This window comes from Eleutherodactylus coqui, chromosome 5 (genome assembly GCF_035609145.1).
Source record: "Eleutherodactylus coqui strain aEleCoq1 chromosome 5, aEleCoq1.hap1, whole genome shotgun sequence".
NCBI classification, from domain to species: domain Eukaryota; kingdom Metazoa; phylum Chordata; class Amphibia; order Anura; family Eleutherodactylidae; genus Eleutherodactylus; species Eleutherodactylus coqui.
The window spans coordinates 60,125,388-60,151,922 of NC_089841.1; the positions used below are offsets into that span (position 1 = coordinate 60,125,388).

General features: G+C 43.3%; 1 protein-coding gene across 1 annotated transcript in view; it reads left to right on the plus strand.

The window, feature by feature from the left end:
* Positions 1 to 26,535, plus strand: part of LOXHD1 (lipoxygenase homology PLAT domains 1) — a 238,164-nt gene that overhangs the window by 205,568 nt on the left and 6,061 nt on the right. Inside the window, exons 44-45 of the mRNA XM_066602615.1 lie at positions 25,427 to 25,597; positions 25,680 to 25,818. Of these exons, the coding sequence (XP_066458712.1) occupies positions 25,427 to 25,597; positions 25,680 to 25,818 (310 nt within the window). The remainder of the gene's footprint in view (positions 1 to 25,426; positions 25,598 to 25,679; positions 25,819 to 26,535) is intronic.

The following is a 26,535-nucleotide window of genomic DNA, read 5'->3' on the forward strand; positions in this document are numbered from 1 at the left end:
GTGGCGAGCTGTAGTTTTTATCGGTGCCACTTTTGGGTACATAGGTTATATCGTAAAACTTTTATAATTTTTTTTATGATAACAGGGAGAGAAAACACATCAATTCTGCCATAGATTTTTTTTTAAATTTTTTTTACAGCGTTAATCATGAAGCATAAATGACTCACTAAATTTTTTCTGCGGGTCGGTACGGTTACAACGATACCAAAATTCTTATATTTTTTTTAGGTTTTTACATTTTTTTACAATAAAAACCCTTTTTTTTGGAAATCTTTTTTTTTTCTCTATAGCTGCATTCAAAGTCCTGTAACTTTTTATTTTTCTATGTACGGCGCTCTATAAGGGCTTATTTTTTGCGAAACGAGCTGTAGTTTTTGTTGGTTCCATTTTGGGGAATGTACGGCTTTAGGCCTTAGTCAGACGGGCGATTTTTCGAGCGATTTGCGCATGCGCATGCGGCCGGCGATTTTATATAACCATTGCTTTGCAATGGTATCGGACACATGGGTGCTTTTTATGCGCTCGTCCGATAAATTATAGAACAAAAAATCGCAGATCGCACCTATCTGCGATCTGCGATTCCTGTTCTCTTCTCTATATGCGCTCAATGGGGCCGGCGGCAGCAGCGACGACCCCATTGAGAACATATAGAAGACAAATCATTCTTCTCTGCCACAGCTGTAACAGCTGTGACAGAGAAGAACGATGTTTGCCCATTGAATTCAATGGAGCCGGCAATACAGCCGCTCCATTGAAAGCAATGGGCTGCCGGCGTGCGCGGGGTGAATTGTCGGGAAGGGGTTAAATATATAAACCCTTCCCTGCAATTCATTCTAAAATGTGTTAAAATAAAAAAAAATTGTATACTCACCTTTCCGCTGCAGCCGGAGTCCAGCCGCGGCCGCTGTCAGTTCTCCTGAACTGCTTCTTGGCACTATTCAGCCGGCGGGGCTTTAAAATCCCCGCCTGCTGAATGATCTGCCTCTGATTGGTCACAGAGGCTGAAAACACTCACACACCCATTCATGAATTCATGAATGGGTGAGTGACTGCTGCCTCTCAGCGCTGAGCCAATCAGGGGCAGGTCTGACTCACATCCATTCATGAATTCATGAATGGGTGTGAGTGAGGCATGCCTCTGATTGGCTCAGCGCTGAGCCAATCAGGGGGCAGGTCTGACTCACACCCCCTTCACACCCACTGCAGGACGGCTGCGCGGAGCTCCGGCTGCCGGCAGAAGGTGAGTATACAATTTTTTTTTATTTTTACACATTTTAGGATGGATTGCAGGGAAGGGCTTATATATTTAAGCCCTTACTGACAATTCATCCCGGGCTCACCCGCAGCGCATTGCTTTCAATGGAGACGGCTGTATTGCCATCTCCATTGAATGCAATGCGCTGGACAGCTCCGGCCCGTTTCTAATGAAACGCGGCTAGGAGCAGATTTTCGGGCGATTTGCGGGCCACTTGCGCGCACCGGTCACGCGATTTGCGGATGCGCATCCGTCATGCGATCCGCAAATCGCGCGAAAAATCGCCCGTCTGACTAAGGCCTCATTGAATTTTTTGGGAGGCAAAATGCTAAAAATTAGCATTTTGCCTCTGTTTTTTAGCCTTTTTTGTTACGCTTTTTGACGTACAAAATAAAAAGCATGTTCAACTTTTTGTACACGACGTTACAGACGCGTCAATACCCAATATGTGTTTCATTTTTTTTTTACTTTTTTTATGCTAATATTAGAAAAAGCATAAAAAAGGTTTTTTTTTACATTTTTCTTTTTTTTTTTTTACACAATTTGAGTCCCTCTGAGGGACTTACAACACTGTACTGATGATCGCTGTGATAAGGCATGGCAGAGCTACTGCTCTGCCATGCCTTATCGCTTATACAGCGATCATAGGCATTGGCAATACAGGACGCCAGTGTCTGGCGTCCTGTTGCCATGGTGACAGGCCGGGCTCTCACGATGACATCGCGAGAGCCGGCCGGAGACACAGAGGGAGCGCGCTCCCTCTGTGAACTCTTTCCCTGCCGCGATCTACTTAGATCACGGCAGGGAAGGGGTTAACAGCAGGTGGCGCATCTCCGATGTCCCCCCGCTGTTGCAGTGGGACGCCGGCTGTGACTGACAGCCGGCTCCCGCTGCGGGATAGCGCGGGATCATATGTGATCTCGCGCTATCCCCAGGATGTACCGGTACGTCCTGTTGCGGGAAGTACCAGGCTCCCAGGACGTACCAGTACGTCCTGGGGAGGGAAGGGGTTAAGGGGGCATTGCGTTTTTGGGGGGGTTTATTACCTAGGAGCAGCACATATGGGTCCAAACCCAGAAAAGTCCCTGTGACTGATGAAATAAGGTGGATAACCTTTTTCCAGAAGGCCCTCACTATGGGGCACATCCACCATATATGTAAATGGGTTCCAATGTTGTCACATCCCCTAAAGCACATGTTGGAAACCTCAGGGTAGATAGCATGTGTGCGAGCTGGCACCAAATAGGCTCTATGAAGCACCTTTAAGGAAGACTCAGTAAGACTAACTTGCCAGCTGTTTTTGCTTAGACTCTCACTGCAATGACACCATCTTTCTACTGTTCAAGAGGAATTTAAATCTCATTCCCATTGAATCATGTAAGGTAATTTGTCTGGTTCTGCCTTATTCAGTGCATTATAGAGAGGATGTCTGGGTAAATTGGACAATATTTGCAGAGCGCCTCTAGTGGGTTCATTTCAACCTTAGTCTCTGGGGGAACCAAGGATGACCAAAAGTGGAATACTTGGATAATTCTACACCACTCTGTTGGGGGTGGCTGGAAATTGTTTCTGAAGGCAGAAAGTGAAGTTAGCCTACCATGGAGCAAGAATTCGTTTAGGGTAGTTATTTTATTAAACTGCCACCAGGTAAAGCTTGAGGTATCAAATCCTGGGGGGAATGCTGGGTTTTGACTGGAGTGGGGTCAGAGGAGATGGTCCTGAATGAGAAGTCAACTTGAATCGTGCCCTTCGCCATAGTAAAATTGTGAAAAATGAAAGAGGAGCTGGCATTCTGAGGCTAGTTAGGAGAATGGCCTTGGTTCAAAGTAGGGTTGGCCAATTATGGCGACGTAATCGTATGTCCTCTATGGCGACCCATAGAGGGGAGCTAGTCCCTGCATAAATTGGCGGGATTTGGGCTAAACGGGCTGCCTTATAGTAATTAAGGAGATTAGGTACTGATACTCCACTTGATTTCTTTGTGAAGAAGCATGATATTCTTTGATATGCTAGGACATTTATGGGACCAAATAAAGGACATGATTCTTTTTTGTAGAGCTTCAATGGCCTGAAGCGGGACTGGGACTGGGAGTGTTCTAAATAGGTATAATATCCTTGGTAAGAGCACCATTTTTATACTGTGAATCCGGCCTATCCAGGAGAGGTATGGGCAATCCCACTTTACTAGGTCTTGTCTGAGATTTGGAAAAAGGGGTTCGTAATTCCACTTATAGATAGAATCTATGTTGTTTGTTAGTCTGATTCCAAGATAGGGTAAATTTTGTGGGCAGATGTGGAAGCGAAAATTAATATCAAGGAGTTTTTGAAAGGGGGGTGGAACATTACAATGAAGTATTTCGGATTTTGATTGGTTTATTTTGAGACCGAATGCCCTTTCAAAGATCCCCAAAACCGACAACAGATTAGGGAGAGAGGTTAATGGTTTTGTCAGTGTCAGAAGTTGGTCATCGGCAAAGAGACTGAGTTTTGAATTTTGAGAATCCACAGGGACCCCAAAAATGTTAGGGTTGTTACGTATGGCTATAGCTAGGGGTTCTATTGCCAACAGGGCTGGAGAAAATGGGCAACCTTACCTAGTGCCTCTTCGTATATTAACAGGAGTAGGCCCGGTAGAAGGGATTTTAAGAAAAGCTGTAGGTTTTGGAATAAAGGGCTTTAATAAGGTTGGAGAAGGGCCCCCCAAATCCTATTCGATGAAGGACAAGTTGTAAGTATGACCACGATAGACTATCAAATGCTTTCTTGATGTCGAGTGTGAGAACTGTTAACGGTGTTTTTTGGAGATTTGCTATAAGCCACTTCTTTAAACAGATGTATGTGCAGGTTTAAAGCCCATTGGTGAGATCGGTAAAATGGTGTATTGGCCATCACTAACGGGTTAAGATGAAACATCAGTCTTAATAGATCAGTCCTTAAGTCTGTCTGTTTGTTTTTGCTTTTGCCTTTGGTAAAACTCCCTGTAGTGTTCATAACCTGTTGAAAGTCTCTCTCGCACCGTCTTTCATGTTTTCTCTCTTGTTATCTTTTTGTACACATTTTTGTACTTTTTTTTGCCATCCATTTCTTTGATGTAGCCTCTTGTCTTTTATCTCCAGAGACTTCACTCCCATTCAGCGTTTTCCTTGTTCCTTCTTTTACTCCTTCACGGTCACTTGCCTGTGTAATTCATACTGTTGATGCTATGTATGTATTATGTCAGACACAATACTGCCATACCCCATTACAGGACACATTATTGTATAACATTAGTCACAGTTTTTAAAAAGGAGGCCGCTGGTTTACAAAGTAATATGGGAGGATGGCGCAACTTTTATCCAGACGTCTTTATCTCCAGTGTCTGTTCTATTCTGGGAGCTTCATTCAGTTTGTGCTGCATTTAAATGATAAGCAGGAATCAGGAGATAATGCGAGGGGCTGGGGTCTGCGCTTGTTATCCCAGATTCCCACCAGGGCTAAGACAGATTTGCATATTGTATCTGGCTGCTGATAGAACAATGGCTTTGCAGATTTATTAGTAACTTGGCAGACCATGAACCGCTCCCAGGAAAATTAATATTTCAGGAAAACTGTGAAAGTTTAAAGGGAATAGAAAACTTGAGAAAGTGAATGGGAGCCTTTGGCTCCTGCAAATGAAGTGTCAATCAGAGGTGCTATATGTAGTCACTGACACTGCTATGTGTGTCATTAGATATCTCTGTGCTAGTCAATTTAGGTTACCAAAGCTAAGGTTATATTTTTGTTTTAAAGCCAATGTGCATATTCTAATTGGAAATGGCCAAATGACTATTCATCAAGGTTATATGCATAAATGCAAAGAGTGATCATTACCTGTGGCCTGAAACTTTTACATGCAATTACACCTAGACATTGACATTAAGGGAAGATGCATTTTAGAATGACGTTTATTTTAGCAATTATTATTTTAACAAATATGTTTTTATCTTGAATGCAATCGCCGTCATGTCGTGGGATGACCCACAGATTTTACATTTTCTTAAACCAAGAATGTTTTCCTCTAGCCATTGTTGCATCATACATTTCCTATTGCATCTACCATAATACTGTCCGCTGTGTAGAAAAATATAGCTACCATAAAACTGCCCCCTATGTACAAGAATATAACTACTATAATACTGTCCTGTATACAAAAAAAAAAACTACTATAATACTGCCCCACTATGTACAAGAATATAACTACTATAATACTGCCCCCTATATACAAGACTATAACTACTGTAATACTGCTCCCTATGTACAAGAATATAACTACTGTAACACTGCCCCCTATGTACAATATAACTACTATAATACTGCCTCCTATGTACAAGAATATAACTACTATAATACAGCCCCCTATGTACAATATAACTACTATAATACTGCCTCCTATGTACAAGAATATAACTACTATAATACAGCCCCCTATGTACAAGAATATAACTACTATAATACTGCCCCTTATGTATAAGAATATAACTACTATAATACTTCCCTGTAATGTACAAGAATATAACTACTGTAATACTGCCCCCTATGTACAATATAACTACTATAATACTGCCTCCTATGTACAAGAATATAACTACTATAATATAGCCCCCTATGTACAAGAATATAACTACTATAATACTGCCCCTTATGTATAAGAATATAACTACTATAATACTTCCCTGTAATGTACAAGAATATAACTACTATAATTCTGCCCCCTATTTACAAGAATATAACTACTATAATACTGCCTGATATGTACAAGAATATAACTGCTATAATATAACTACTATAATACTGCCTCCTATGTACAAGAATATAACTACTATAATACAGCCTGATATGTACAAGAATATAACTGCTATAATACTGCCCACTAGGTACAAGAATATAACTGCTTTAATATAACTAGTACTATACTGCCTCCTGTGTACAAGAATATAACTACTATAATACTGCCCCCTATGTACAAGAATATAACTTCTATAATACTGCCTGATATGTACAAGAATATAACTGCTATAATACTGCCCACTAGGTACAAGAATATAACTACTATATTACTGCTCTCCTATATACATTAATATAACTGCTATAATACTGCCCCCTATGCAAGAATATAACTACTATAATACTGCCTCCTATGTGCAAGAATAGAACTACTATAATGCTGCTTCCTATGTACAAGAATATAACTACTATAATACTGGCCCATATGTACAAGAATATAACTGCTATAATACTCCCCCCTATGTAGCAGAATATAACTACTATAATACTGCTCCTATGTACAAGAATATAACTACTATAATACTGCCCGTAAGTACAAGAATATAACTACTATAATACTGCTCCCTGTGTACAAGAATATAACTACTATAATACTGCCCCCTATGTACAAGAATATAACTACTATAATACAGCCTGATATGTACAAGAATATAACTGCTATAATACTGCCCACTAGGTACAAGAATATAACTGCTTTAATATAACTAGTACTATACTGCCTCCTGTGTACAAGAATATAACTACTATAATACTGCCCCATATGTACAAGAATATAACTTCTATAATACTGCCTGATATGTACAAGAATATAACTGCTATAATACTGCCCACTAGGTACAAGAATATAACTACTATATTACTGCTCTCCTATATACATTAATATAACTGCTATAATACTGCCCCCTATGCAAGAATATAACTACTATAATACTGCCTCCTATGTGCAAGAATAGAACTACTATAATGCTGCTTCCTATGTACAAGAATATAACTACTATAATACTGGCCCATATGTACAAGAATATAACTGCTATAATACTCCCCCCTATGTAGCAGAATATAACTACTATAATACTGCTCCTATGTACAAGAATATAACTACTATAATACTGCCCGTAAGTACAAGAATATAACTACTATAATACTGCTCCCTATGTACAAGAATATAACTACTATAATACTGCCCGTAAGTACAAGAATATAACTACTATAATACTGCCTCCTATGTACAAAAATATAACTACTATAATACTGCCCCCTATGCATAAGAATATAACTAAGATAATATGTCCCCCTATGTACAAGAATATAACTACTATAATACTGCCTAATATGCACAAGAATATAACTGCTATAATACTGCCCCCTATGTACAAGAATATAGCTACTATAATACTGCCCCCTATGTATAAGAATATAAGTAATATAATATGTACCCCTGTGTACAAAAATATAACTACTATAATACTGCCTCCTATCTACAAAAATATAACTACTATAATACTGCCCCCTATGCATAAGAATATAACTAAGATAATATGTCCCCCTATGTACAAGAATATAACTACTATAATACTGCCTAATATGCACAAGAATATAACTGCTATAATACTGCCCCCTATGTACAAGAATATAGCTACTATAATACTGCTCCCTATGTACAAGAATATAACTACTATAATACTCCCTAATATGCGCAAGAATATAACTACTATAATACTGCCCACTGGATATGGGGCACTTGGGGAACAGTGATCACAATATAATTAACTTCCAGCTGTCATTCAATAAGAAGCCTTATCAGGGAGCGACAAATAAACTAAACTTTAGTAAAGCAAAATTTGATCAGCTTAGAACTACTATCAGTAACATTAATTGGGACAACATCCTCAAAAATATCAGTACAAACGACAAATGGGAAAAGTTTAAAAGGATTCTAATCACCTCATGTGAGCAGTTCATACCCTTTAAAAATAAAAGAAATTCAAGCAAAAGGAAACCAATGTGGCTCGACAAGACGGTAAGAGGGGCAATAAACGAAAAAAAGAGAGCGTTCAAACTGTTAAAGCAAGAAGGCAGCGAAGAAACGCTAAAATCGTACAGGGAAGAAAACAAAATATGCAAAGGAAAGATCAAAATTGCTAAGGTGGAGACAGAAAGACTGATCGCCAAAGAGAGCAAAAACAACCCGAAACTATTCTTCAATTATATTAACAGTAAAAGGATTTGCACTCAGAGCACTGGCCCTTTAACGAATAATGCAGGAGAAATCATAGAAGACGATGGGGGGAAGGCAAACCTATTAAATTGTTTCTTTTCAAGTGTATTCACAAATGTAAAGGAAATGCCACACGAGATGCAGGGGAATAAAATGAACCCCTCACAAAATATTACATACCTAACGCAGGAGGAAGTGCGGAACCGGTTAAATAAGATTAAAATCGATAAATCACCAGGCCCAGATGGAATACACCCAAGGAGAACAACAGAATAACTCCTCACCAGCATGGGTTTATGAAGGGTCGATCATGTCAGACCAATCTGATCAGCTTCTACGATGAAATAAGTTCTAGGCCGGACCTGAGAGAGTCAATTGATCTCGTATATATGGACTTCTCTAAAGCATTTGACACCGTGCCGCATAATAGGCTGATATATAAAATGAGACAGCTCGGTCTGGGTGAAAACGTGTGTATCTGGATAAAGAATTGGCTCAGAGATAGAAAGCAGAGGGTGGTAATAAATGGTTCATACTCTGATTGGACCACAATCACTAGTGGGGTGCCACAGGGTTCAGTACTGGGCCCCATTTTGTTCAATATATTTATCAACGACCTGATAGAGGGGCTGCACAGCAAAATATCAATATTTGCAGATGACACAAAATTATACAATATAATCAATGCAAGAGAGGACAAGGTATGGCTAAAAAAAGGAACTAGATAAGCTGGGGGCTTGGGCAGAAAAATGGCAAATGAAGTTCAATGATGATAAATGTAAGGTTATGCACATGGGCAGGAGAAACGGATGTGACCAATATACCCTAAATGGGGTAATGCTAGGGAAAAGTAATATGGAAAAAGACCTGGAGGTACTAGTGGATTGTAGACTAAACTGGAGTAACCAATGCCAGTCAGCTGCTGCAAAGGCTAATAAAGTCTTGGGGTGCATTAAAAGAGGTATAGGGCGAATGATGAGAACATTATCCTCCCACTATATAAGGCACTTGTCAGGCCTCACATGGAATACTGTGTACAGTTCTGGTCACCGGTGCTCAGGAAAGATGTCACAGTGCTTGAGGGGGTTAAAAGAAGCACAACTAAACTAATACATGGGATGACGGGACTGGAATACCCAGAGAAGCTATCAAAATTGGGATTCTTTACCCTGGAAAATAGACGGCTAAGGGGTGATCAAATAACTATGTACAAATAGATGAGGGGACAATACAAGGATCTCTCCCATGATCTGTTTATACCCAGGACTGTGACGGTAACGAGAGGGCATCCGCTACGTCTAGAAGAAAGCAGGTTTCATCGTCAACACAGAAAAGGGTTCTTTACAGAAAGAGCAGTGAGACTGTGGAACTCTCTGCCCGAGGATGTGGTGATGGCAATATCCATAGAGGAGTTTAAAAGGGGACTTGATGTCTTTCTAGAGTGGAAGGATATTACAGGATATAAATTTTAGGTGACCAACGGGTTGTTGATCCGGGTATACAGACAGGTAGGAAGTATTAGAGGTTGATCCAGGGATTAGTCCGACTGCCATTAGGGAGTCGGGAAGGAATTTTTCCCCCAAAAGGGCTAATTGGCTTCTGCCTCTTGGTTTTTTTTTGCCTTTCTCTGGATCAACAAGGAGGTTAACCCCTTAGTGATGGCGCTATCGTAAAACTACGTCCTGCTGTTGCAGGACGTGTATGGAGGGAGGTAGCGCCGCTATCTCCCTCCATACAGTGCGGGCGTCAGCTGTTTATTACAGCTGACACCCGCGGGCAATAGCCACGCTCGGCCGTTCGGCCGATCGCGGCTATTAACCCTTTAAATGCCGCTGTCAATTCTGACAGCGGCATTTAAATCCCCCCCCCCCGCGGTGAGATCGGGGGAGCCGTGCAGGTGTCATGGCAGCCGGGGGCCTAATGAATGGCCCCAGGGCTGCCTTAGCAGACTGCCTATCAAGCCATCCACACAGGGTGGCTTGATAGACTGCCTGTAAAAAAGCAGTATGACGTAATGCTATAGCATTACATCATACTGCAGGAGCGATCAAAGCATCGCATGTTAAAGTACCCCAGGGGGACTTCAAAGTAAAGTAAGAAAAAAGATCAATAAAGTTTTTTAAATTGTAAAAAAAAAAAAAAAGTTATAAAAGTTTAAATCACCCCCCTTTTGCCATATCAATTACTAAAAAATCTAAATCATAAAATAAAAATATGTATTTGGTAAAGCCGCATCCGTAAAAGTCCGATCTATCAAAGTAGTGCATTATTTTTCCTGCACGGTGAACGTCGTCCGAAAAAAAAAATAAAGAATGCCAGAAATACACTTTTTTAGTTACCCTGTCTTCCAGAAAAAATGCAATAAAAAGCGATCAAAAGGTTGTATGTATTCCAAGTTGATACTATCAGAAACTACAGGACATCCCGCAAAAATTGAGCCCTTTGTACAACTACGTCGACAGAAAAATAAAAAAGTTATTGCGCGCACAAAATGACCGCAGAAAATAATTGAAAAAAATTAAATATCTTAAAAAAAAAATACAAGTACTACAGCAAAAAAAAAACCATATAAGTTTGGTATCGTAATAATCATACTGACCCATAGAATAAAAATATCACATCGTTTTTGTTGCAGTTTGTGCGCCGTAGAAACAGGACGCACCGAAAGATGGTGGAATGTCGTTTTTTTTTCCATTTCACTCCGCTAAGAATTTTTAAAAAGTTTTTCAGTACATTATATGGTACAATAAATAGTGCCACTGAAAAATACAACTCGTCCCACAAAAAACAAGCTCTTATACAGTGATGTCGATGGATAAATAAAGGAGCTACGATTTTTTTAAAAGGGAGTAGGAAAAAACAAAAATGTTAAAAAGCAAAAAAGCTCCGTCACTAAGGGGTTAAACAGGCTGAACTAGATGGACATTGTTACTATGTACAATAATATAACTACTATAATACTGCACTCCTATATACATTAATATAACTGCCATAATACTGCCCCCTATACAAGAATATAACTACTATAATACAACTGCTATAATACTGCCTCCAATGTACAAAAATATACCTACTATAATACTGCCCCCTATGTATAGGAATATAACTACTATAATACTGTCTGATATGTACAAGAATATAACTGCTATAATACTGCCCACTATGTACAAGAATATAACTACTATAATACTGCCCTGCTATATACATTAATAAAACTGCTATAATACTGCTCCTTTACAAGAATATAACTGCTATAATACTGTATCCTATGTACAGGAACATAACTACTATAATACTGCCCCCTATGTACAAGAATATAACTACTATAATACTGCCTCCTATATACAACAATATAACTACTATAATACTGCCCTCCTATGTACAAGAATATAACTACTATAATACTGCCCCCTACGTACAAGAATATAACTACTATAATACTGCCCCCTATGTACAAGAATATAATTACTATAATACTGCCTCCTATATACAAAAATATAACTACTATAATACTGCACCCTATGTACAAGAATATAACTACTATAATACTGCCCTCTATGTACAAGAATATAACTACTATAATACTGCATGTAAGTACAAGAATACAACTGCTATAGTACTGCTCCCTATGTAGAAGAATATAGATTTAAACAGAACCATTTTAGTAATTTTCAGCGTCTCTCCTCAATCTGTGAGGCAGAATCTACTAGACATAAGAGATGTATAACAGTCTGAGTTTGTAGATTTTTAGAGCTGAATTATATAATTATCCTTTGAGTGAGATGGAAAATCATTGAACTTGGCAAACATGATAATTGATAAATGATTAGTTATCTTCAGAAGAACAAGTTCTGTACTTGATGGAAGATTTAGTTGTTGGAAAGAAGGACACGTCTGGTGATGGGCTTTCTTCATAATAATCATACACAGCCCAATGCCCCGGAGGCGAAGTCATGCTGTGTGACGGCAAATCTGTTTAAGAACAAACCTATCTTCTTCTCTTTCTCCATCTCTTCTCCTAATTAGTGAGACTTGTCGGACCTATTTTCTGAAAACCTGATATATGTTTCAGTCCTTTCCCTGTCTTCCCATCGAGAGGCCTCTTCATGCAAATAATTGCCTCCGTTTCATCTGACAGGCCGCACTTTTGTGCCAGGGCCTATTAGCAGACAGCTGGCCTTCCACCGGAACCCAGAAGAGCCGATCACCGCTGTTGAAGCTTCTTCTGCTCTGCTGACTAAATCCAGATGATTGCTGATTCATAGGGGAAAACACAATTACAGCTTTATCCTGCATTTGTTAGGCACTTGTCCTGTGGAATTAGTTGAAATTCGAATGTGTATGGGCACCAGCAAACCTTACTGGCCATACTTTCTCAGGAGTAGCTATACTGGATTTTGATGACCTATCCTCCCTGTGGATAAGCAGCACCATAATAGTCTTTAGAAAATAATTTAGGCCCAGTGTGAACATATGATTTGTTGTCTAATTTTTCTGTAAAGTGTCGTGCTTCAAGTTTCCACCAATTACAATGACTCTACTGGCTGTCAGTGAATGGGACCATTCTTGCTTACTTTTAAAGGCTTAAAACCTTCTTTGATCTTTTTCTGCTCACAAGAGGTGTAGGCAATAGCTATTAATTTTGTCTTCTGGACATAAGAGACTTTAGCTTCTGCAAACTGACTACAGATTGCAGCATGAATTCAATAATGATGAAGACTGGGTTATGAAGGAAATTCAGCCTCAATAATGTTTTAATTCACTGAACAGCAAGCAAAAGTCTTGCAAATGTTGAGGTTTTGCACCCAAACTATGTTAGAAGGTTGTACAAAGTGGACATGGACTGCTCAACCCTTGTAAGGTCGGTGGATAGAGACTTTTTTTTTTTTTTTTTTAAATTCTTTATTTATTGCAGAAAGTTATTCAATGCCAACTGGGTAACAACTTAAAGAATCAATCTCGTTCACCGTGCCTGTCCGTCTCAATGTTGGACAGATTAAGTGGCACAAATTTCCATGTAAACTTAGAAAACAAGTCAAACTAAACAATAAATCAGGTCTCGCTTAACTTCCTGGCTCCGTCTGCAGCATTTTCCACATTACACTATGCCGAACTTCGTGGCTTTATGCATTGTATAACATATTCACAAGTAGCTACTGAAACAGACTAGACACATAAGGGGTGCGTACAGGGTTGCGACTGGGCTTGTCGCTGCTGGGGTTATGGCAGGGGGGGTGTGGTTGGGAGGGGGTGAGGGATGTTTTAGTTAACTTGGGGGATAAGTAGTTGGCGGTATTCTTCTGTGTTTTGGAAGTCTATCCAGTGGTACCATGTTTTCCGGAACTTTTCTTGCGTACCCTTTAGTGCTGCAGAGAGGTCCTCCATCTCCTTAATCCAGTTGACTGTATTTAGCCATAGTGCCAGTGAGGGCGGAGCTGTCTGTCTCCATCGCCTCGCTATACACGACCTCGCCGCGCTCACCAAGAAGCAGACCACAGATTTTTTATAAGACGCCAGTGGGATGTCACTATGATGTAGGAGGAAGAACGCAGGCGTCCTCGGGATGGCGTAGTGGGTAAATTTAGAGGTGACCCGCCATACCTCTGACCAGTAGCCCGCCAGCACCGAACACTCCCAGAAGACGTGCAGCATGGTTCCCTGTTCCGCGCCGCATCTCCAGCACGTAGGGGAGACCGACGAGAATATCTTATTCAGAAGGGAGGGCACCCTGTACCATCTGGAGAGAATCTTAAAGCCAGATTCTTGTATTCTGCTGGAGATGGATGCCGAGTGTGTGATAGTGTATATTTTGTCTGTTTCTTCAGCGGTGAGGATGATTCCCAATTCCCCTTCCCATTTTTCAATGTATTTTGGGGGGGCGGCTCCCGGCAGTGAGACAAGGATATTGTAGATTCTAGATAGCGTGTGTCTCGAGGGGCCCTCTCCAGTGCAGATTGCTTCAAATTGTGTTTTTGGGCGTGAAAACCTATTTGGCTGAGGTAGAGACTGTAAAAAGTGTCTTAGCTGCAGAATCTGCCAGAGTGGGAGAGGGGTTGGTACGGAGGGCCCTCTCAACGTGTCCACCGAAAGCCACTGGCCATTTTGTAGGAAGTGTTCTGCCCTATATCTGCCTTCTGTTATCCAAGTGTGGAACACTCCCTTCTCCCCCCCCTGGGTGGAAATTCGGGTTTCCTAGGATCGGGAACATTGGGGATGGCCTGGGGGACACGTCTATCCTCTCTAGTATCTTGGCAGCCATTGACAGTGTGGGTCCGATGGTGGGATGTCTCATCACTTCTCTCAGGCTGGGTCTGTCCAACCAGGGAAGGGTCACCAGCGGTGCATGTGACGCCGTTTGCTCGATGGCTATCCACTGCTTGAGTGCAGCGTGCCGATGCCAGTCTATGATGCGTACCAGGTGTGCCGCTTGGTGGTATTTCACAAAGTCCGGCAAACCTAGGCCGCCCTCCTTTTTTGGTCTTGTCAGTGTATTACGCGCTATCCGAGATGTCTTTCCTGCCCATACAAATGTGGTGGTGAGAGATAGGAGGTGTTGGAAGAAGCTCATTGGGACATGTATGGGGAGGGCTTGGATTAGGTAAAGGACTCTAGGGAGGATATTCATTTTAATAATAGCTCCTCTGCCAAACCAGGAAAACGTACCCTTGGTCCATTAGCTGAGGTCTTGTCTGACCCTGTTTAGGAGCGCTGGGAAGTTAGCCGCGTATAGATCCTCAGTTCTCGGCGTTAAGTTTGTACCTAGATATTTAATATGGCCCCTTGCCCATGTGAAGGAGAAGAAGTCCTTGAGTTCCTCCACTAGGGGTTGTGTGAGTGAGACGTTGAGCGCAGCTGACTTATGGTAGTTGATCTTGAAGTTGGATAAAACTGAATAGTGTTTGAACTCGGCCATAAGGTTTGGTAGAGTAATTCGAGGGTCTGTGATAAAAAATAAAAGATCATCTGCATAGGCTGCTATCTTGTGTTCGGTGTCGCCTGTTGTGATCCCGTGTATATTTGGGTTGGCTCGAATCTTGGTCAGTAGTGGCTCAAGGCACAGGATGAAAATCAGTGGAGACAGGGGACACCCCTGCCTCGTGCCGTTCGTAATGGGGAATGGTTCTGAGAGCTGACCGTTTACTCTTACAGATGCTGTTGGGTGGGAATATAGGCTCATAATCCATTGCAGCATGTTTGGCCCCATCCCCATATGGGTCAACGTTGCAAACAGGAACTCCCACTCCACCCTGTCAAAAGCCTTATCTGCGTCTGTGGACAATAGGCATGTTGGCAGGGAGAGTTTGTGCGCTGCCTGAATAAGGTTAATGGCTTTGGTTGTATTATCCCTTGCCTCTCTCATAGGGACGAAGCCCACTTGGTCTGTGTGGATTATGGCTTGCAGGTAGGGGGAGATCCTGTTTGCAAGTATTTTGGCGAATAGTTTCAGGTCCGCGTTCAGCAGGGATATTGGGCGGTAACTTTGGCACTGTGAGGGGTCTTTACCCTCTTTAGGAATGACCGAGATGTTAGCAGTTAGGGTGTCTCTGGGGATTTCGCTCCCGTTGGTTATGGAGTTAAATGCCTGGATAAAATGGGGGGCCAGCGTTTCCGCATATTTCTTATAGTACGTTAAAGTAATCCCGTCGGGTCCCGGGGCTTTTCCAGGCCGCGAGGTAGCGAGCGCTTCTGCCAGCTCGCTTGGCGAGATAGGTGATTCCATCCTGTCTATTGCCTCCTGCGGGAGTTTACAGAGATTCGCCTGTTGCAGGTATTCTCGAATTGAGGCTCTCTTTTGCTCTCTCGTCTGAGTAGACTGTGGGGGGGCCAAGTTGTAAAGGGAGTGGTAGTATTCCCGAAAGGCACTGGCTATTTGTTGCGATGAGTGTTGTACGTGACCTTTGGAGTTATTGATGTGCGGGACGTATGTGCTGGCTCTAGTGGACCGCAGTGCTCGTGCCAATGTACGACTGGGTTTATCTCCGAACTCATAAAAATGCCGCCTGCATTTCGCTATGCCTGCTTTGGCCCTCTCCATGCAGTAAGAGCGAATCTTTTCCCTCAGTTGGAACAGTTCTGCCCCGCTAGCGCTGTCGTGGGTAGTTTTATGGCTAGACTCTAATTCCTGGACCCGGTCCAGGAGCTTTTTAAGGTGCGCGGACCTTTCCTTTTTAATGCGGGAGCCTATTTTCACGCACTGACCACGGATTACGCACTTGTGCGCCTCCCAGATCGTTAGTGGGTCTACGTCCGGCGTTGTGTTGAAAGTGAAATAGTCTGTGATCGTTCTGTGTATTTCGTCCGAGACTACCGGATCTTGGAGGAAGGACTCATTGAATCGCCACTGCCAAGTCCTGTTATGTAGGGATGGTAATTTTACTGTTAGTGTAATCATGGCGTGGTCGGAAAAGGTAATGTTATCTATTGTTGCTGATACTAAGGACGATAGTGTGGAATGTTGGAGGAGGAAATAATCGATTCTCGAATACGTGTTGTGTGGGTGTGAGAAAAATGTGTAATCTTTGGTCGTGGGATGCAGTATTCTCCATGGATCAACCAGTTGGTGACTGTGTAGTGTACGCTTAATCCTACGGTGTGCGGAGACGGAGTGGCTGTCAGATCCTTTGGAAGTGTCAATCCGTGGGTCCAGGGGGACATTGAAGTCACCTCCTAGCACCAGGGTACCCTCTCTGAATTCGTCCAAGTCCTCCAGGAGCCTCTCGAGAAAGGCCACCTGGTCGGAGTTGGGGGAATAAACCGCGGCAAATGTGAATGGTGTGCTGGCGAGCTTACCTTTGATGAACAGGTACCTGCCACCCGGGTCGTAGCGCGTCTCCCCGTGCTCCCATGGAACGGAGTTGGCCAGGAGAATTGAGACCCCCTTAGACTTGGACTCCGCATTCGTACTGTGGTATGCCGTTGGGAATCTGGCGTCCGCGAACCTCGGGCAGGCGTCCGTACGGAAATGGGTTTCCAGCACAAAGGCCACCTGCACCCTCTTCTTCCGGAGTAGATGGAGGATGGAGGACCTCTTCTCTGGTACGTTTAAGCCCTGTGCATTAATTGAAGATATCAAAAGGTTATTAGGATTCGTTGACATGGCACCTCAGGTCTTTGGGGTTGATACTGGGGGATTCGCTCCGGGAAAGGAGGGAGGACGTATTGCGCAGACGGGATAGGTGGGGGAGGGTGTGGAGGGGGAGGGGCAGTTGGGGGGACACACGACACAATAGGGAAAACCAAATGACTAGAAGGTTAGCCTCTAACCAGCCTAGTGTTTGGCCGCTACAACTTAATCAGGGAGCCTGGTTCCCCCCGAAACCACGGGGCCGGACCAGGTCCCCTGATACCCTACTGGGGGAAAACGTGGAAGTACACCGAATCAGCAAGGCCGCCTCCGGGCTCTCAAGTCTGTTGGCCAAGTCTGGAGAGAATATGGCCGCTTTCTTTTCTTGTGTAGGTTGGTTTCTTTTACGATCTTGCCTGGGAACTCCAGGCCGCCGCCAATGAGGGATCTGCTGTGTGGGGGGACAATTGTGGGAACTGCTGAAGTTAGTGTCCTTTTTTGTATGTCCGTCTTCGCTTGTGGGTACTTTCTGTCGAGCTGTCCGTGGCGGGAATAAATGGAAACATAACCAGTGAGACCCACGCTCTGTGAATGTGGTGTATCACTCAAATTCCAGGGCTGGGGTGTTGGTGTCCTCCTCCTGGGGGACTCTTTTGCTCAGGGGATTGCGGGGGCAAAGTCCATCGGTTCGGTCCAGTCCGGTATTGGCACCGCTGGGACCTCCAGGAATCTGAACGCCCCTTCTAGGTCTGACGGGGATCTGACCGTAAAGATGCGCCCTCTTTTTCGTAGGATCAAATGGAAGGGATGTCCCCATTTATATGTGGCGTCTGCTCTGCGTGCTGCCTCGAGCAAGGGACGGATTAATCTCCTGCTGTTGAGAGTCAGCCTGGAGACGTCAGGCAAGATGGTGATCTCCGCTCCCTTGAATTTGATCGGTCCTCTTTCCCATGCCAGCCTTTGGATTTCTTCTTTCTGCCTGTAGAAATGCACCCGGCATATTACGTCCCTCGGCATATTGGCGTTCCGTGTTCTGCCTCCTAGCGTCCTGTGGACCCTGTCCAATTCTATTATGCGGTCCTCCGGGCGCTGCATTAATTTATTGAAGATGGCCGTGACACAGTCATGCAGCGCATCTGGGGGAACGTCTTCTGGCAGGCCTCGCAGCTTTAAGTTGTTGCGGCGCCCCCTGTTCTCGATGTCATCGAGATGAAAGGTCAGGTCTCTAATCTGTCTTTGCTGTCTTTCTATTGTTAGAAAAAGTTGTTGAAAGTCCGTTGTCGAGACCTCTGGGTTTTCCTCAAGGGCCGCCACCCGCTCTGTGAGTGCCTGTACAGAATGACTGACTGTCGCGATATCTTTGTCATGCTTTTCTTCAATGCGTCGCAGTTGCGTCTCGAGGTCTGTCTTGGTGGGTAACGCACGAATCATGACCCACAGGGCTTGCAGTGTTTGAGAGTCATCTGCAGGCGGTGTCAATGGGTTGTCAGGGGGTCGTCGTTGCCGGCGGCGGTGTGAGGTAAGGGCCGGATGGTGACTGGCTAGTGCGGGGGGGTCGGGGGCCCTCTTCTTCTCCTGTAGTGTGGGCTGCCTTGTCTTTTGTGTGTCGTGTGGAGACTTCTGCCTCGGTACCTCTAGACTGCGGCTGTCCCCTGCTGTCGTGCCCCAGGTTGGGTGTTGCAGCCTCTCCTTTTCTCCCTGTGCAGTATATTGGTCTAGCTTGTTTCTCCTGCGGTGTCCCCGGGTCTGCTGCCCCCTTCCCCTTACTGACCTTCAAAGTTGTCCCTCCTGGGAGAAGCGTAAGAGCGTTTGTTGCATACCGGGATCCCTTCACCTCGTGGTGTCTCGGCGCCATGTTGTTTAGGGGAGAGGGGGGGGGGGGGATCTTCCTCCGTTCACCGGCTCCGCATGTGGAGCCTCTGCTCCCCGGTCCTGCCACGGGGTAAGTTCCTCTTCCCTGTACAGGGGTATGAGGGTGTCTGTGCTGCACTCTGTCCCCTCTTCAGCCGGGTCCGGCGCCTCAGCCTCGCTGGCGGGCTTTCTGTGGGGACCCGGCGCCATGTTGGTCAGGCTTGTCGGCGCTCCCGCAGCGCCCGGCATCGGGGAGCCCTTCTCCTCTCTCCGAAGCTTCTGCAGCCCCTGGTTGCCTGGCGACGGCGTCCTCCTCGTGTCTGCCGCTACTGCAGGTGAGGGCACTTCTTCCTCTCTCCGGGGCTGCGGAGCCGGCTCCACGTGTGCGCCGGCGGGGTCCCGCTGAGTCCCGGCGCTCGCTCCGTTCAGGTAACTGCTGATGGGAGGACCGCAGTGCTGCGGCTGGCTCCCCCTTCTCTTCCCTACCCTTGTCATACTTTGTGGGTCTCGGTATCAGGATGATTCCCCGTTTTTTGGAGGCTAGCGGCGGCGGAGCTCCGGAGCCTGCGACCTTACGCTTCCATGGCTAGCCACGTCCCCCGATAGAGACTTAAAGGAGCACTAACTTCTGTTCATCTACTAGCTTGTGTAAAGGCCCATTTACACGGAGCAATGATTGCTCAAAGATCTCTCAAACAACAGTTTGAGTGACAGCTTTGAGCGATCATTTTGCATAAACTATTAAGTAGCTACTCAGCTACTTAAGAACAATTAAGTGTGCAAATGAAGCCTTAGCTAAAAGCAGTTAATATCCTGAGGGCTCTTATCAGCTTTAAGTTCTTTTGTTCTTCAGCAAGAAACAATGCTATTAGCACTCCCCGTGGAGAACTGCTGATAAGGCTAAATGACGATTTTTAGGTTGGACTGAATTTAATGATCAGCTAGCAGAGCACGGAAAGTGCACAATGGGCGTGCGTTTATCGCTCAAGCGATCGCTTTTTAGCAATTTGTGAGTGATCATCGCTCTGTTTAAATGGGCCTTTAGTCTCATCATTTCTGTAGTACACTCGCATTAAAAACTTTGTTGCTCTACCACTGTAATTCATGTTTGAAATGACTGCCATTAGGGGCCTCCCTTGCAGCTTTTCTGCAATCCAATTTGTCCTTAGTTGCAGAGCTTGTGTAGTAACAAGGACAAATGGATGTTTCCATAGTAACAGGGGGAGGGTCTATCTTCATAGGCGGCTCCTATGCACTAAAGCCCCATTTACATGCACTGATTATTGCTCAAAATTTGTTCAAATGATAGCTTTTGAGCAATAATTGTTGCATGTAAACGCTTCCATCTTTCACTCTTTGGCTGAACGATGATTTTTAGGTGAGAATAAAATCCATCATTCAGCCGAAGAGACATAACAGGGACCGCAAACTGTGTTCTCCATGGGAGCAGCTAATTACATTTTATTCAGCTGACAGCCCATGGCAGCTTGTGCGAAGACAATGCAGCTAAGTGCAAAGTGCAGACCATATGCTGGGATTTGCAGACAGCTGCTGGAGGTTCATTTACATGCAATTTAATGTAATAAACTGCTAATAGACATTAGTGTCCTTTAGCAGTTTATGCAAAACCATTACTTAAGGCCCATTTACACCAGCAGATCACTCAAAGATCGCTCAAACGACAGTTTGAGTGACAGCTTTGAGCAATCATTTTGCATAAAGTATTAAGTAGCTACTCAGCCACTTAAGTACCAATTGGGTGTACAAATGAAGCCTTCGATGAAAGCAGTTAATAGCCCGAGGGCTATTATCTGCACTCAGATCCTTTATTCTCCACAGGAAAACAATGCTATCAGCACTCCCCGTGGAGAACTTCTGATAAGAGTGAAGGACGATTTTTAGGTTAGCTTAAATTCAATGATCAGCTAGCAGTGCCCGAAAAGCGCACAATTATCGCTAAAACGATCGGCGTTTAGCTATATTTTTTTTTTAGCGATCATCGCCTGGTGTAACTGGGCCTTTAAAGCGGTCAATATTTCAATCATTTGAAAGATTGTTTTTGTGTCTAAAAGGGCCTTTACAGGCTGCAGGCTGACAGATATGCAGACACTGTGATAAGGATCTCCACAGTCTCTGCCTTTCCTGCTGTTACAGCGTGTGGGTGTATGTCAATAGTGGGTTTATTTAACCACTTTTCCACAATGTCTCTGAATGATTGAATCATCCTAGGCAAGCAGAGGGTTGGGCATTCAGATACCTTCTCACTGCTGATTGGACCAGAAACAGTGCCATGCAGCATGAGAAGTTAGGGCAAGAAAGTCTGACTGTCTGAATGCTAGGCTTCATGAAAGTGGATAGCAAACAGCAGAGCAACAGAAAAACTGTCAGTATCACCTGAAAATTAGGACTTACAGACATCAAAGAAGTGCAAAGTGATAGCTAATGAGTGGGTAAGGAGAACGTGGTGTGCAGTGGCCCAGAGTTGGGGCCCTACAGCACTTATCCAGCTATCTCATTTGGTGTGTATGTATGTATGTATGTGTGTACTGTTAATTGGGTTAACATATGTGTATTGGCCAAGACAGGTCGCAAAAAGGTCAATGTCTGGTGTCTTCTCTGACAAACCTGTGTATGACTTAGCACAATTCACCCTAACTCACTCTGTCCTGTATCAATCACCCTTAACTAGCCCTGGGATTGGGTATTGGGAACTTCCTTTTGCTCAGCATTGATTGATGGGGATAGTATAAAGAGTCAGAGCTAGGGTAGGGGCTAGGTCTAGTCTGGCAGGTCCAATCTGGGAGGTCTAGTCTGGGGGAGAGAAAGGAGGAGAGTAGGCGAAGTCTGAGCTCAAGTTAGGTCGAGCCTAAGGGAGGCTGAACCAAGTCAAGCAGTGTCATGGAGGTGGCTGCAGGAGAGTCTTTTTCCACCCTACCAGAAGGCATCTAAGTCTGGGCAGACCCCACACAACTGGAAGGAAATCAGGCCTAGTAACCGGTAGTTTACCAAATCCCTGAGTCAGAAGTCAGGGTGTCCACAAGAGAGCCTGCACTAGGCAGGCCCAGCGCAGCAACCAGCTAACTTAGTCTGGAAGTCTTGTCCCCCAAAAGTGAGAGTTCAGGAAAATCTAATCTGCTGTTTCATGTGTGAGAGAAGAACTGTTGAAGTTTTCTACCGCCTGCTGACACTGTCAAGTAATTCCTAACCTGTCATCTCGCAAGAGTCAGTAAAAACTGTGTGCCTCCGGTTTTACTAAAGTTTGTTGGTCTGGACTCTTTATTTCACCGTTACACCATTCTCAGAGGCACTGGCTTCACTTTAAACTTGTACCATTTGCTGTCACCCATCAGCCTTGTGAAAATCCGCCTACTGTGCGTTTCAACGTTCCACGCAGAGTAACCACCATTGTGACTAAGCCTAAGGCCGCCTGCACACGGGCGGAAATCCCGTCGCGGGATTTCCCGCGGGATTTCCGCCACTGAAAGTTTGCATAGGAGTGCATTACAATACGTACTCCTATGCAGACAGCCGCGGTTTGGCCGCGCGAAATCTCGCGAGGCAAACAAACCGCGGCATGTCCTATTTTTGTGTATTTTAGAAAACATGTTAAAAAATCAGGTACACTCAGGTTGCTCTGAAAATTGATGACCTATCCTCAGGATTGATCATCAAAGTCCCACCAATCAGCTGCCTGCTAGACTGCTGTGTCAGTGTACGAAACTGGAATCACACAGCTCCATACACTTTGTATTAAATACCAACATGGTAAGCCACTTCAAATTGTACATTGACACAGAGACCTAGCAAAACGAAAAAGGTTTGGTACCGTGTTAGCCAGTAGAGCTAAATGGAATTGTTCTCAGTAAGAGAGGCCAAGTAATCTTGTAGATATGATACCTTTTAATGGCTAACAAAAATACATAATGTTATAGCGAGCTTTCGGACCTCCTTAGGGTTCTTCCTCAGTCATAATGAAATAGATCGGAAGAGGTGTGCATATATATACACACATACCTATGACAAGGCACAGACATGGATGTGATTAATTTGCACTTAACACAATACCAGAACAGGATGAGCAGAGGAGTAAAAACTTAATTAAACCACTGATGAGGGATGTGAAAGTTTTATGGTCTCTAAATTGGTATTAGGGGGTCACCAAGCCAGCGTTTTATCACTGCTCCACATTACTCATATTCTCCACTGATGTAAAAAGCCCCCTCCTAGGTTTAGTCTATTCTTAATAGTGTCCAAGATAGTTATAAACTTGTATTCCCAAATAGTTCTATGACGTTGAGATTTGAAATTGTCTTTTAGTATCGTAACTTTCATATGTTCTATGTTGTGTCCGTGACTAGAAAAAAGCTCCGCCACAGGTAATTCTGAAATATAGCCTATAGTTTTCGGGTTCACTTTTCGATACCTTTTTGAATTTTGGTACAACATTTCCTATGTGCCAATCCAGTGGAATAGACTCCGTCACTATAGAGTCCTTAAATATAAGAAACAGTCTGTCTGTCATATTACTTAATTCCCTTAGAATCCTGGGCTCTATGCCATCAAGACCCATGATTTGTCCATTTTAATCTTTTTAAGGGGGTTCTGCACTTCTTCCTGGGTTGGACTAGTGAAGTTTAATGGAGAGTTTACTTTATCACTCTGTATTTCACCTGTCATTTTATTTTCTTGAGTGAATACACTGGTGATAAAGCTATTTAACAGATTTAGTTTCTCTTCCTCACTCTACTATTTTCCCTCATTACTTTTAGAGGGCCAGCACTTTGCATTTTGATCTTTCTGCGAGCAAAAAACACCTGTGTAAATGAACCCATTGGAAATAATAGGTTAATACAACACATAAGTTCTGTGCATCTCGCAAATGCACAGAACTTGCACGTTTATCTCGACCATGTAAATAAGCCCTTAGGGTGCTTTTACATTGATATTTTCATCATAATAGTTTTGTGCGTAGTGAAACACACAAAACTCACATGAAAAAATAACCCATTATTTACAATGGGTCTGTTTAAATTGGCAATGTTTCTATAACAACATATGTCATTTTTAGGGCGATCTCGCCCATCATTTTCAATGGGACCACAAAAAATTTCAATTCACAGTCCCATGCAGATGCAATTTTCATATGAGTGCAAAGTGATTTTTGATATTGAAATAATATGCAATTTTCACGAGAAACGCACTAGCATAGAAAGTTGCATATTTAAGAGTACAATATCAGTCCGAATTTCATGGACTGATGTTGCACTCACCCATGTAAATACAGCCTTTTGCAAATAAAGGAGATGGAATAATACCTGCACAGTGCCACCTATTGGACGGCAGCATTCTTTCAAGCCAAAATTAGACTCTTTATACAAGCCTTGTAACAATGACTGGGAATTACAAGCAAAGCCAGACTCCATGTACAGACAGCTGTTTCAAGGTATTTTCCCTTCATCAGTGTAGTCTGGTTTTGCTAGTGAGAGGCCTGCGATGGGGGTCAGAAATGCTATATTTTCTCCTTAGGCAGAGCACTGTCTAGGTGCTCCTCCTAAGGAGAAAAAAATACAGCCTTAAGAACAGAAATCTATTGGTCTGCACTTCTAAAAATGAGGTACCATATCACTCCCACAGGAGGAACAATCAAGTAGCCCAATGACACCACTGCTGCTAGGCTAAAGCTGGCCATACACATGAGTTGGCTATTAGCTGGCATCTTTCTTTCTCAACCTTTCCATAAATGTATATGGTTAACTCAGCTGACCATTCATTCATTTAACCATGAAAAGCCATCAGCAGCTATCAGTAGTATTGGCTTATCTCCCACGGGTACAGAGGATTGGGAATCTTTAATGTCCCACAACATCTGCTATTAGAGGACACTAAAGAGGTCACCTTACACATTAGATTGTCAGCTGAACTAGCCTTAAATCTATGGGTTACACCACCTATGTTCTAACATTTATGGCGTACTTGGACATGGCTCTTAAGTTTCCATATTTGAGTGTTTATTGACACAAGAACTGGTTAGAAAAGTGGGCAACCAGTGGTTAGCAATATTGCCTTGTGCGAGGCCATCCTAGCAAAAACATCTACTCTCCTCCATACTAGAGTTTACCTTCCAATCACCAGTTACTAGTTACAATTATGATAGGTGGCTTGTGCACCCCCCATATAATGGACAATACAATGATGAAAATGAGCTATCACAACTATGCCCATTATATCTTTGAAGGCATTGCCCCTGGATGGCACCTGGAATTCATTGACGTTAAAGATGAGGTGATGAACAAGACTTTTCGGTTCCAATGTGACCGGTGGTTGGCCAAGAATGCAGATGACAAGCAAATCTCAAGAGAGCTAGCCTGTGCCAACAATGATATCCTGGACCTGAAGGAACGCACGTGTAAGTGGAACTGCGTATTTTGTAGAGTAGTCTTAGTTTGTAATGGGCAAATTTTTGGTAATATTCATTGTGCTTCTTGCAGCTTATGAGATTGTGACCGTAACAAGTGACCGAGAAGATGCTGAAACTAAGGACAACATATGGATAGTTCTAGAGGGGAAGAAAGGAAGATCTAAGGAAATGCTCATGGAAAATTCCTCCAAGAAGAGGAGATTTGCACAGTGAGTCACATGGTTATCAGTTTTGGTACCAGTTCTGCATAGCACGTCAAAAGGTTTTTGGGACTTTAATCATGAGCATTGCCAGCCTTGGGCTAGATGCCACCCTGTGCGGAATTTTGTTTACCCCTTCTCCCCCGATCATAAGAAAAAAATAATACGTATTGCATTGATAGGTGGTCTGCTTATATTTTGCTTGTGCAGACAGCAGCCAGATAGCAGCATACCCATACCAGAACAGCTCAGTGAATAAATACTGTACCAAAACCAAGCTTGTAAAATAAATACAGAATCAGAACCAAGCATAACTACAGCCTCAGAACCAAGTCCATAATATAAATACAGCACTATAACCGAGCTCATAACATATATACAGCACCAGAATCAAGCCCATAACATAAATTTAACATGAGAACCAAACTCGTAACATAAATACAGCACCAGAACTAAGCTCATAGCAAATACAGCACCAGAGCCAAGCATAGTACATAAATACAGCACCAGAATCAAGCTCATAACATATATACAGCACCAGAATTAAGCTTATAACATAGATACAGCACCAGAACCAAGCTTGGTACAGAAATGCATCACCAGAACCAAGCTCATAACATACAACACCATAATCAAATGCTTAAAGGGAGGTTTCTGTGAATAATACTATTGATGACCAATCCTCAGGATAAGTCATCAATAGTTAATTGGCTGGGGTCCGGCTCT